General features: G+C 47.5%; 1 protein-coding gene across 1 annotated transcript in view; it reads left to right on the forward strand.

The window, feature by feature from the left end:
• Positions 1-11,347, forward strand: part of ZDHHC14 (zinc finger DHHC-type containing 14) — a 240,238-nt gene that overhangs the window by 168,319 nt on the left and 60,572 nt on the right. The window contains exon 3 of the mRNA XM_023532166.1: positions 3,949-4,107. Coding sequence (XP_023387934.1) covers positions 3,949-4,107 — 159 coding nt within the window. The remainder of the gene's footprint in view (positions 1-3,948; positions 4,108-11,347) is intronic.

Genomic DNA, 11,347 nt, shown 5'->3' on the forward strand with positions numbered 1-11,347 from the left:
ATCGTTGCTCCCTACCTGTCAGGACAGTTGGCCTTCCATGCAGTGGACAGTTCCTGGGGACCTACTTGTGCTGGACACCGGGAACATCGACATGGTAAGGCATGTTCCCTGCCCTCGAGTGTCATCTGGGGAAAGAGGGAAGTTAATCCTCGTACCGGATGCACTGGAGGTCCTGGTCTTCCCTCCAGCCCACGAACACCACCCACAGAGAAAAAGTCTGTTCAGTTCCTGCTGTACCCCCCGCTCCCAGCACAGGGCTGGCACCGCATAGCACAGTGAGAGCGAGTGACTGGATAAATAAATGAGCCGGGTACAGTGCGCGCCCAAAGGAGGACACAAGCAACTCTGCTTTTGGCACATTTCCGCAGAGAAGCTTGAGCTGGACCTGAGGGAAAAGGGTTGTCTCCACCGACAGCAGGATCGCAGGCCCGAGTGGAGAAGACGTCCCGTGCAGACACCGGGAAGTGGAGCATAGAGGCCGGCGCTTCAGGCACTGGCTCTGTGTAAGGTCGTGTACCAGGAGAGAGGGGGCCGGGCACAGGGGACTGCTGCGCCTCACAGGAGAACCGGAGCTTCTTTGTCAGACTTGCACTTAGAGAGCAGGCTCTGAGGGCCGTCAGGAAAGCAGGCTGGGATGGGGTGGCCGGGAGACATTCATCGGACAGCCCAGCAGGACCCCCACCGACCCCTCCCCACCCCACGGATATCTCTGTCTATTTATGGGTCCTCCACTGGCTCTGGCCTGGTATTTTGCTCAGAGTAAATCCTTTATGAATATCAATGGACTTTTTTTTTTTTTTTAGTTCTGTGGTCCTTCGGTCACTTGATGATGGTGTAACTGGGCCCCGAATCCTGCTCGTCTTTTTCCATTCCTTTGACATAAAGAGCTCTCCGGATATTTAGTCAAAGAGTTTGTGGGTTTACTTGAATACTTCAGCATCAGTTTACCACATATGCTGAATTGTAGCTTTCACTTCGTAACAGAGGTTTAATCTTTCGAAAGTGTATGAACTATAGGATCACTCGAGTTTGTCTTAAGAAGAACTAGCAGATACGCACTTCTTCGAATCATGACCATTCTAGAACTGGGCTTTTTCAGTCATCATTCTAGTGTAGGTCAGTTTGTCATCCCCGCTTTTTAAAACACGTTCCTTGACAAATCAGTTCTCAAACTTTTCTGATTAAATTAACTCAAATATTAGTGATTGGATTGTTGTTTTTACACCTGTATGTCTCTCTAGCTTCTCTAGCCATGTTTGCAAGAGCTAAATAGACACCGCAGACTTCACAGCTGAACGACATAAGGCTAGCGAGGTGACAGTCATAATTAATTTAGGCTTCGGTGGCACCCAGTTGGCACTGGGTAAAGATCTGACCTTATCTTTGATGTGTTTGTTCAAAGCCAGTTATTTTTACCCGATGCTCAGGGAAGTACGCAGCGGTGCTGTCTCTTTGTCTTCTCCTTGTGACAGAGTCGGTGGAGATGCCTTCCTCTTCCTTGCGTATGTTTGGGAGCTCAGTGCCTGTCCAGATGCCCGCTGAATTTAGCACCATTCCATAGGGCAGCCACCTGGGGCGCCAGGCAGGTGGGACACATGCTGAGAAACGGTGTCCTGCTTGGCAAGATCACCTGGCATCCTGGGGGTGGCTCCGCGGATGTTTAATTATTCTAAATAGGAGGGTTGTCCCCCCAAAGAGGCAAAGCAGGGCTGCTGCTCGCTTTTCCATTTCCCTCCCCTCCCTTCTGTCCCTCACAGGTCCCTGGACTCTCTGTCCTCTCCCACAACCTGCTCGTGGAGCTTTCCTTTTCCATGACTAGTAATCGCTCGTAATGTTCCCCCTGCCAGCGAGGCTGGTGTACTCACCAAGACCAAAAGCCTTAGGCTAAAGGGCTGGGGGCAGATTCCAGGCCTCTGACAGCCCCTTAAAGAAAATTGGGGTAAAGGAGGGGGCGGGGTGCTAAAATCGTGACGCCGGAGTCATGGGTTCTATCAATGAGTGACAGCCACCCTGCCGGGGGGCAGAGGGGCTGTGCAGATGCCACTGGCTGTCCAAATCACCAAGTCCTCCACGGGAAAACACTTGGGTGGCTGGGACTGATTCGCAAAGCGACCGTTTCAACACGAGTGAAGCTGTGTTCTCTGAGTTCTCTGTCACGTGAGTGTATTTGGGTACGTGACAAAGAGGAATTTAAGAGTGCGAGGTGAGTGTGGTGTATGGATGGGGAGTATTCACAGGCACCCAGACCAGGGTTCTCAAACTTTCAAGTGCAGGAACCCCAGGGGATCTTGGTAAATGCAGATTCTGCTGCACCATCTCCAGGCGGGGCCCAGAACCCGCTTCTCAGATGACAGGGACACTGCATGGACCACACTGGGAGTGGTCCTCAGCTTTGGCTGGAGATTCCTGTACCTGGAGAGCTTTTGAAACCGCCGATGCCACACTGTCTCCCACCAATGAAATCAGAACTTCTGAGAGCAAGACTGAAATATCAATGGTTTTGAAAACTCTCCACATAACTCTTGCCCTTATCGGTTGAGTTGGGGGTGGGGGAGGTGGGACTCATTCCTACCACTAATTGGATGGTGGGACTCATTCCTACCACTTTGGAAATTTCCAAAAGCATGTTGCAACTCTTGCTGTCTGATAGTGTGTCCCTCGAGTGTGTATGGACTAAAAGGAACGACTGCCTTTAACGATACCAGCTCTGTTTTGAGAGAACACCATGAATTTCCCAAGATTTCCTCTAGCTACCAGATCTGCTCTGCCGTGTTTATCGGCCACGAAGCCCTGGGTGAAGCTATCCTCCGTCCACCTGTGGCCTGTACTTGACTGCACAGCTAGCTGCCCAGATGCCTTCTGGCAAGTCTCATAGGGCTGTGAGGGGTCTAAACAAGGATAAAACTGGATGTTTTATCTTCCTGTAGAGCAGAGGTTCTCAACCCTGCAACACATTAGAATCACTCCAGGCGGCTCTGATTTAATGGGTCTAGGGAAGGGGCCATGTATTACTGGAGTTTTACGAGCTCCCTGTGTGATTCTAAGGGACAAGAACCAGACTGTAAATGAAAATGAAACTTAAAAAAAAAAATAGACTATTTGTATTTTATTCAACATTTTAAAAACTGGTCTAAATAAAGATGGTGGTCAAATAAAATATAGAAATTATTTTTAAAATATACAAAAAAAAAAAAAGACTATTTGTATTTTATTCAACATTTTAAAAACTGGTCTAAATAAAGATGGTGGTCAAATAAAATATAGAAATTATTTTTAAAATAGACACTTAAAGATTTAAATATATATATATTTAACTCGACATGCCCCCCATCCAATACCTGATATTTCTGAGGAGGCCAGTGCGCAAAGTGGGCAGATTCTGGAGCCGGATATGGAGTCGGCTGCCGGAGACAGAAAGTGTCCCCGATGTAAATGTCACCCACAGTATTAGGGCAGCGCTAGCTGCTGCAATGAATGAAATCCAAATTTTCAGCAATTTAACACCGTGGGAATGTGGTGCTCCTGTAACCATGTGGTCCAAGGAAGAGGTCTCAGGGGCCGTTTTCCTCGTGTGGTCATTCAAGGACCCGAGTTTGTAGCTCCAAGGTGACTCAGGGGCAGGAGTGGAGTGAATGGGCGGGGCTTGGGGAGGGGCCCACCAGCTGGGCGGGGCCACGTAGGCTTGCGTCCCATTGGCCAGAGCTCAGCACGTGGTCACTCCCACCAGTGTGGAATAGCAAGCACAGCCCCAAGACCTGGCAAGAAGCTCCAAGGTTATGGGACGGCCAATCCCCCCGACATTTGTGTGTCTGGTGCCAGGAGCCTCCCAGAAAGGCACAGGTGAGGGCGCTGCACTTGGCAGCGCTGACCCCAAGCCCCCTAGGCGCGAGGGCCCACAGAGGTTAAGTGCTACGTTAAGGGCGTCTGCTCTTTTTCTTTTCTCCACAGATATCGCAAACGGCACCAGTTCAGGGGGGTACCGCCCACCTCCCAGAACCAAAGAAGTCATCATCAATGGCCAGACTGTGAAACTTAAATATTGTTTCACCTGCAAGATTTTCCGGCCCCCTCGTGCCTCTCATTGTAGCCTTTGCGATAACTGCGTAGGTGAGTAGAAGCAGAAATCGCCTCCGTCCCGCCCCTAATGCTTGTGCAAAAATGCCTGCCGCTGATGGAGCGGCCGATCTCCTTTGAATAGACGGGCGCTAACGAGTCCGCATGTGTGTCTCTTTAATCCTTTGAAACCGAACAACTCAGTAATAGTTCATATGTGGCCTGTGAGTGGCCTCCTGCCCGGATCCTGTTCACCAAGCCAAATCTCTCTCTTTTTTTTTTTTTTTACTTCCTGCACACCAGCATCCTACTGGTGCAGTGCCCTAAGGCCTTATCCTCCTGGGGCACCCACACCAGAGTGGGGGTTCTTTGTTCCCTGGAGCTGCCAGGCCAGCAGGCACTTGAAATAAAACCCTTTCACCCTTAGGTCCCTCCATTGCCCAGCGAGCTATCTGCATGTACAGCCAGATGAGCTCTGTGCGTTCTTGCAAGTCCTGGGGGGTCGTTTGGCATGGGGAGCCTGAGACCTTTCGAGCGAAGGAGACGAAACGAGGCAGAGGCCAGGAGACCTGTGGGCCTGCAGTTAGCGGTGTTTCTCTTCCCAGAGACGTTACAACCTCCCCTGTGTACTTGCTGTCCCAAGGACAGACTAGGGAAATGGGCAGAGGGGATACAGTGGAGCTCAGAGGTCCTCGGTCAGAAGACTCGGCCCTGCCGTTAGGCCATAACCAATGTGGGTCCAACCCTTTGGAATTATTTGGCAAGCACTTCACACTGAAAGCTGCTGCTTGCACCCACAGACCACCTTCCTTCCTGGGGTGGAGCGTCTTAGAGACGAGGTTGGCACAGGGCTGGCAGGAGGCCTACGGTACAAGAAGGGTAGTAAGAAGCGGACGAAGGCTTTGCCACGCTGGGGAGGCCCTCCCTCCTTCAGCCCCAGAGCCTGCCTGTAAGAGAAATAACTAAGGGTATCCCTGGGCAACGGGGCATAGAAAGTCTCCTGCTTCCTCCTCCGGGAAAGGACAGAACACCTCAGAACAAACCTTTTCCCTGAGTAACACCTTATCGATCGCCAGCACTTTTTTGAGTCTCCTGGAATTCATAGGCTCAATTCTTCTTCAGGACAATAAAATGTTATAATGTACTTCCTGTTGTGCAAAGCACTTTTCCTTTTCTTTGTCTGAAATTTACTTTATTCTAACGTTAGTAATCTACAGTTTGTTGGAAAGTCCATTATTTCTCTATCGGGCCTTATCTTGGTTTTATTAACTTAGATAAATTACTTTAGGCCTTTGCCCCGCAGTGGAGCAGCATGGAATTCTGCTGAGTCTTTCCCAGGTAGTAAGTAGCCTGTAGTTAAGAGCCTAGAATCTGGTGTCACGTGGCCTGGGTGCAGACACAAGCTTCGTGACTTAGACAAGCTACTTCAACTCTCTGTGCCTCAATTTTTGCATCTCTGCAATGGGGTCGGTAACAGCACCTACCTCGTGGGGTGGTTGAAAGAGTGATTCTTAGAACAGTGCCTGGCGTAGAGCAAATGCCCTGTGCTTGTTAGCACTGTTGCTATTATTACTGCTGCTCCCTTGATAGTTTTGACTGGCTTCCTCTGGACAATCTCTTGATCCGCGGTAGCCTTCTGCAAGTGGGATGCCCACTATGTGAGGTCTTCTATGTGAGGGCACATGAGAGTTTCTACAAGGACACATGACAGCCTTTGTTTGCTTTCTGATACCCTTCCTGGTGACTCCGGCCCCCAGTGGTCATCCCATGTCCATCTTCAGGACAATTTAAGCCAAAACAGCACCGTGGCCTAAATATCTTCAGGGAAACAATCTGTAGGGATTCTCAGGACCCTTTCTAGGTTTGTAATTTTGATATTACATGGTGGAATATTATTATATGATGGAATAGTATGGAACTTATATTTTTTTCACATAAAGACTTCTGTTATTTTGTATGCTTTCCCCTAGAGGTCTAATGACTTATTCGAGTTGGCATTTATAGGTAGGGATTTTTATAGGCATTAACTATAAACCCAAAGTGGTTACTGGACACCGCCTTTATCGTTTATAACAACGTTCACCTGACTGTTTCTATTTGTTCATTTGGATCAGGTGGTCTCAACCCTGTCTCCTGTCTCTAGGTTACATTCCTAATCGTGATAAACTTTTCCTCTCTCTCTCATAGTGTTTTGAAGTTCCCTTGGTGTTATCGCAAAACACTTTTCTAAAAGTTCATATAATTCTCTTAGTCATTCCCTCCATCACCCATAGGTTTACATGTTCCTTAAAGAACCCTAATGAATTAGATGTAAAATCCTCTTACCAAAATTAGATATCAATCCCAGTTAATGGTGTACTTCTCCTGTAGCCTATTTAAGGTAATATCCGTTATAGAAACTGCCAGCTGAGAAAATAAGAGCCACTGGTCTGGAATATGCAGGAGCCCTCCCGCGACCTTCCTCATAAATCCAAGTCACAGTGGCAGTCCAGCACTGCCCGGTCAAGCACCTTTCTAGTTCCCTCCCTGTGTGTTGTCCTATAATTGGAGACGCAGAACAGCCACGGGAAAGGAGAGTGGGGAAGGTTTGGGGATGGGCTCGAGAGGGGGAACACTGGACAGAAAGCACATTGCCTGCAGCTGCCTCTTAGCATCAGTTGATGGACCCAGGGCTGGAGCTTGGCAAACCCTGATGAGGGCCCCACTCGTGGAGGACAGGTGAGATAAGCAGCTGACTTAAAGCTACTCACAGCACTCTCGATTCAGCCCACACACAGTGATTCAAGCCTACGTAGCTTTGCTTTTCCAGTTCATTACGCTGCGTCTGGGCCTTTGGTGGGACCCATTAGCCGACCAGCAAATGGGACCTTCTGCACTCAGGAAATAGAGTGGAAAGCAGATGTCTCCAACTGAGAAGTGTAACTGCAGAGTTTGCGACTATTTCATCTTGAGATAGAAAGTTTTTATTGAAAGAATTCTACCTTTTGCAGCCAGGGCAAAACATACAAGGATGTGCCGAGAGCCAGGGATGGCACATGTGGCCTCCTTTTCCTTAGTAATGAAGGGGTTTGGACTCGTGATTCCTAGGCACGCAAATAAATGTCGCTTTGCACTGGGAGAGGGATGAGGGAACATGCAGTTTCCCAGGCAGTTCAGAAGAGTCTTTTTCTTTGTTCAGTAAGTTTGAAATGAGAGCAAAGTCATGGAGAGTCTGTACTCTTACTTGAGGACTCAGGAAAAGCTTTCTTGGGGAGCAGCTCTTGCAAATGTAGAGCCAGCAGAGCTTAGTGGTTGGGACATGGCTGTAAGGACACGTGGACCCAGGATCAATCCTTGTCCTATCACTGGATAATAGTGGAACCTGGGCATTTCATCCGACCGCCCCTACCTGTTTCCACATCTATAAAATGGGGCGACCCTAAGACAACCTCATAGGTTTCTTTGAGGAGTCAGGGTGGGTGGTGCCCGGCATGCGCCCAGTACAACCCTGGTGCCCACTGAGGGTCAGTAAGTGCTTGTCATGAATGCTGTTGCCATGAGTAACAGCAGGAATGCTGCCGTAGTCCCCACAAATACTGCAGAGAACGAGATTCATCTGCACAGAGTGACAGGAGTCCCCTCGTCTGTCTGTAACCCAGTAGGATTTAGATGCTCAGCCATCCCAGAAGAGAATCTCTCCTCTCTGACTTTGTCTCTGGTTACCTCTGTTTCTATCTCTTTCTCTCTGACGCTTTCTCTGCCTTTCTAGTTCCCTCCCTGTGTGTTGTCATCAATCGCTTCTGCACATTTGAAGCAGAGTGCTTTGGGTTGTGTGTTCATTCAGGCGACCTTTGAAGTTATAAAACGTTTAAACAACCAACAGCCGGGGCGGTGGAGCCACCTCTGCTCCCAGCTCCATAGGCTCCCTCGGGTCATCAAAGCAAGAGCAGCTGAGGGGCTGAGAAGCCAGTGTGGGCTGGCAAGGTCCTCCTAGACTCACCATGTACATTCCAAAGTCCCACATGAGTCCCTTCCACACTTCCCTGACCAAGGCGGTCGCTTTAAGGGAGGTCTGTCCTTTGGTGGGCTCTGGGCCAGTGTCTAACTTTATCCAGGTGGAAGCAGCTTTACCTGGAGGCTGAGAGGTGGCCTCTGGATTCAGCAGCCACCTGGGTCCCAAAGCCGCTACCCTGTCTGGGCCAGGGGGACCCTCTGTGCATCTGCTGTGCCACTTCTGGAGGTGCTGTGAAGACAAAAGAGATGGCCCAGGAAGCCCTCAGGCTGTGTCCCCCAGGGGAGCTCTCAGTACCAGCCTCTTCCCTCATACAGAGGGGGCCCTGGACCCTTTCATCTGCCCCCTTCTGTCATTTCTGCTGCGGGTGGCACGAAGAATGTTCAGACGCCCTCTGAGGGGACTCGGCATCCTGTTACTCTTTTCTGGGTAGAGCTTTACCATCATCTTTAAGGATCCTGTAAAGCTTTCCTCGTTCCCCTGCCTCTTCCTTGCTGTGCTCGGTCTCTCCCCACAGCGGCTCCTTTTGTTGACCCAGCTGCTTCCTCCGCGATGTGGGTTTCTGGGCTCAGATGGCAGGTATCTGTCTCGTCCGCCATGCGTGCTCCGCCATGCACTGCCCTTGCCCATGAGAGCCCAGTTACCACTTCACTGTTGTGCTCGATATTAAGAGGTTTCTGTCTGAGACTTAGAATCGCGGCCTCCATCTGGTGTGGGGCAGCACTCCAGAATTTCCCTTTAACTGTGTGGGTATGGTGAGAGGGCTCTTAATTTCCCACAGGAAAGTCTGTCATTGGAAGGGAGTGGAGCAAGCTGGCATTTATATCGTGCCAGGAACCAAAACAAACAGGACTTTACTGTACCGCCTAGTCTCCAGGATCCTTCCTTTTCACTCACATTTAATGAGCGCACCTGTGTGTCAGGCACTGTGCTAGCAGCTAGATGCATCAAAGCAAAAGACAGTCCCCAGAGATCGTTATTAAGAACAGACCAAGGAGAATTCGAGATAGGAAGCACTGTGTTTATCATGTTACCTGAGTTAAAGAGAGTAATTTTACGTTGGTAAAGAGGGCAATTAAAAATTTAGTCATGAACGTATATGTACCAAATAACATTGCTTTAGAATATATAAAGAAAAAATTGTTTTAAAATGCCAGGATAATTTGCTGTAAACATAATGCTAGTGAGAAACAATAGCATGCCTCAGGTTTTGATGGCTCGGGTAAACAAAAGAAAGTAATAAAATAAAGGATACCGATAAATAATAAATAGATGTTGAACTTTGTTTCTACAAAGTATACTTACTTTTTAAAACTGTAGAACATTTACAAAACTTAATCAACGAGGCCACAAAAAATTTCTAGCTTCCTAAAAGATGTCCCACAGACCATGTTATCTGACGACACAACAATAAAACTAGAAATCGGTCAAAGATAATACACAAACCTAAGCAAATGTAGTATTTTTTTAAAGAGCTCTTTGTCATAACTCTCGGGTGACAGAAACTTCAAAATTGCAATTGTGGAATAGTTAGAAAGTGACAATGAGAACAATGTAAAAGAAAACTATGCCAACTATTTCCAACTATTTCAAACACACGCACAAAAATAGTTAGCGGAATAGAAGTTATTTGGAAAATGATCAGGTAGCTCATAGAAATGAAGGAGAAAGCCGGAGAACCAGGCTCAGAAACCAGGCAGAGCCTGGGGAGGCTGGGCGGCCGCGTGCAGACAGTTACAGCCGCAATAGGACCGCAGAGGAGGTGCGAGGGCCACAGCAAGATGCTCGTTGCGCCACCCCTGAGTTCCGATGCTGCTGCTCACGTCAGCTGGGAACTGACTGCGAGGCCCATGGACCGTGGATCCAGAGGTCTTGGTGGGAGCACCTAGGCCTTTCTCACTTGCCTACCCAGGCGCCAGCGAGGCGGGAGAGGGAACCACCCCACTTTCAGCTTCTATAGGAGGTGAGGGTGACGGGTGGGGCCCTGCCTTCCACCTATTTTGGGGTTATCCCCAAACAGGAAATTTACCTGGAGAGTGGACGGCCAATGAAGTAAAAAGTTTTAAAAAGTCTAGTACAGAAATAAAACAACGTAGGAGCAAATAGAGCATTCATCTCAAGAAGATAGAAAAAGAATTGCAAAATAAATTTAAGAAAAATCAGGAAGAAAACAATAAATGACCTAAGAAACAAAAATAAATGTGATACCAGATCTAATTCTTTGGGAAATAAATAACAAAAAGATAAACTTCTGGTAAGACCGAAAGAGAGAAAATGAAGTAGAAATAACAGATTCAAATGAGAAATATAGGTGAGGTTTTTTGTTGTTGTCATTATTGGAAAATAATTATGTTATTTTGTATATTGTATAACTCAATGCCAATTGATTTGAAAAATCTCAATGAAACATTATTTTATGGGAAATTAGCCAAAAAATGGGTGGAGAACTTAAATAGACTACTAACAATTAAAAACTGATAAGTTTATTGGAGAATTGTCCAAGAAAGAGGCTGGACCCAATCTTACTTCCTATTCTCCCGTTCCAAAGTTTAGAGCAGGTTGGACAGCTTTTCAGTTCATTTCACGTGATAGGCTAACCCCAAAACCTGACAGAAATAACATGCAAAAAAAAAAAAATTCTCATTTATAAATATATGTTAGAACCAATATGATGACATAACAAACTCAGTCTAGCAATATGATAAAAGAACTAGCCATTATGACCTAGAAAGGTATATTCCAGGAATGCGATTATTTTTTAATGTTACTAAATCTTAATATATCAATAGGTCAAAGACCAAAAAGTATGTGATCACGATAATAGATACTAAAAAAGATTCAATATAGTTTGGCACTTATTTCTAACTCTAAAACTCAGGAAACCAAGATTGGAGGATTGGTGGGCAGGATTTTGACTTCCGTGATCTTCATCCTGTGATGTTGTCATCGTACATGGCAAAGAGACTTTGCAGATGCCTTTAGGATTTCTAATCAACTGACTCTAAATTAGGGAGAGGATCCTGGACTATCCATGTGGGCTCCCGCATAAACACAAGGGCCCTTTATGAGCCAAGAAGGAGAAATTCCAAGCAGGAGAAGGATTCAACTCACGTTACTGGCTTGAAGGTGGAGGGGGCCACATGTGAGGGGCAGAGAATGAATCACTGAGCTGGGAAGGGTGAGGATCCGAGCCCACTGAGACCTGCACCTCCTCCTTCGTGTTAATCGTAGCCCGGTGAGCCCCTGGCCTGGGCTCCTGACCTATTAACTGACCCAGCTCTAACTGAAAAATTCAAAGCAATA

The sequence above is a fragment of the Pteropus vampyrus genome, unplaced genomic scaffold (genome assembly GCF_000151845.1).
Source record: "Pteropus vampyrus isolate Shadow unplaced genomic scaffold, Pvam_2.0 Scaffold78, whole genome shotgun sequence".
In the NCBI taxonomy this organism is placed as follows: domain Eukaryota; kingdom Metazoa; phylum Chordata; class Mammalia; order Chiroptera; family Pteropodidae; genus Pteropus; species Pteropus vampyrus.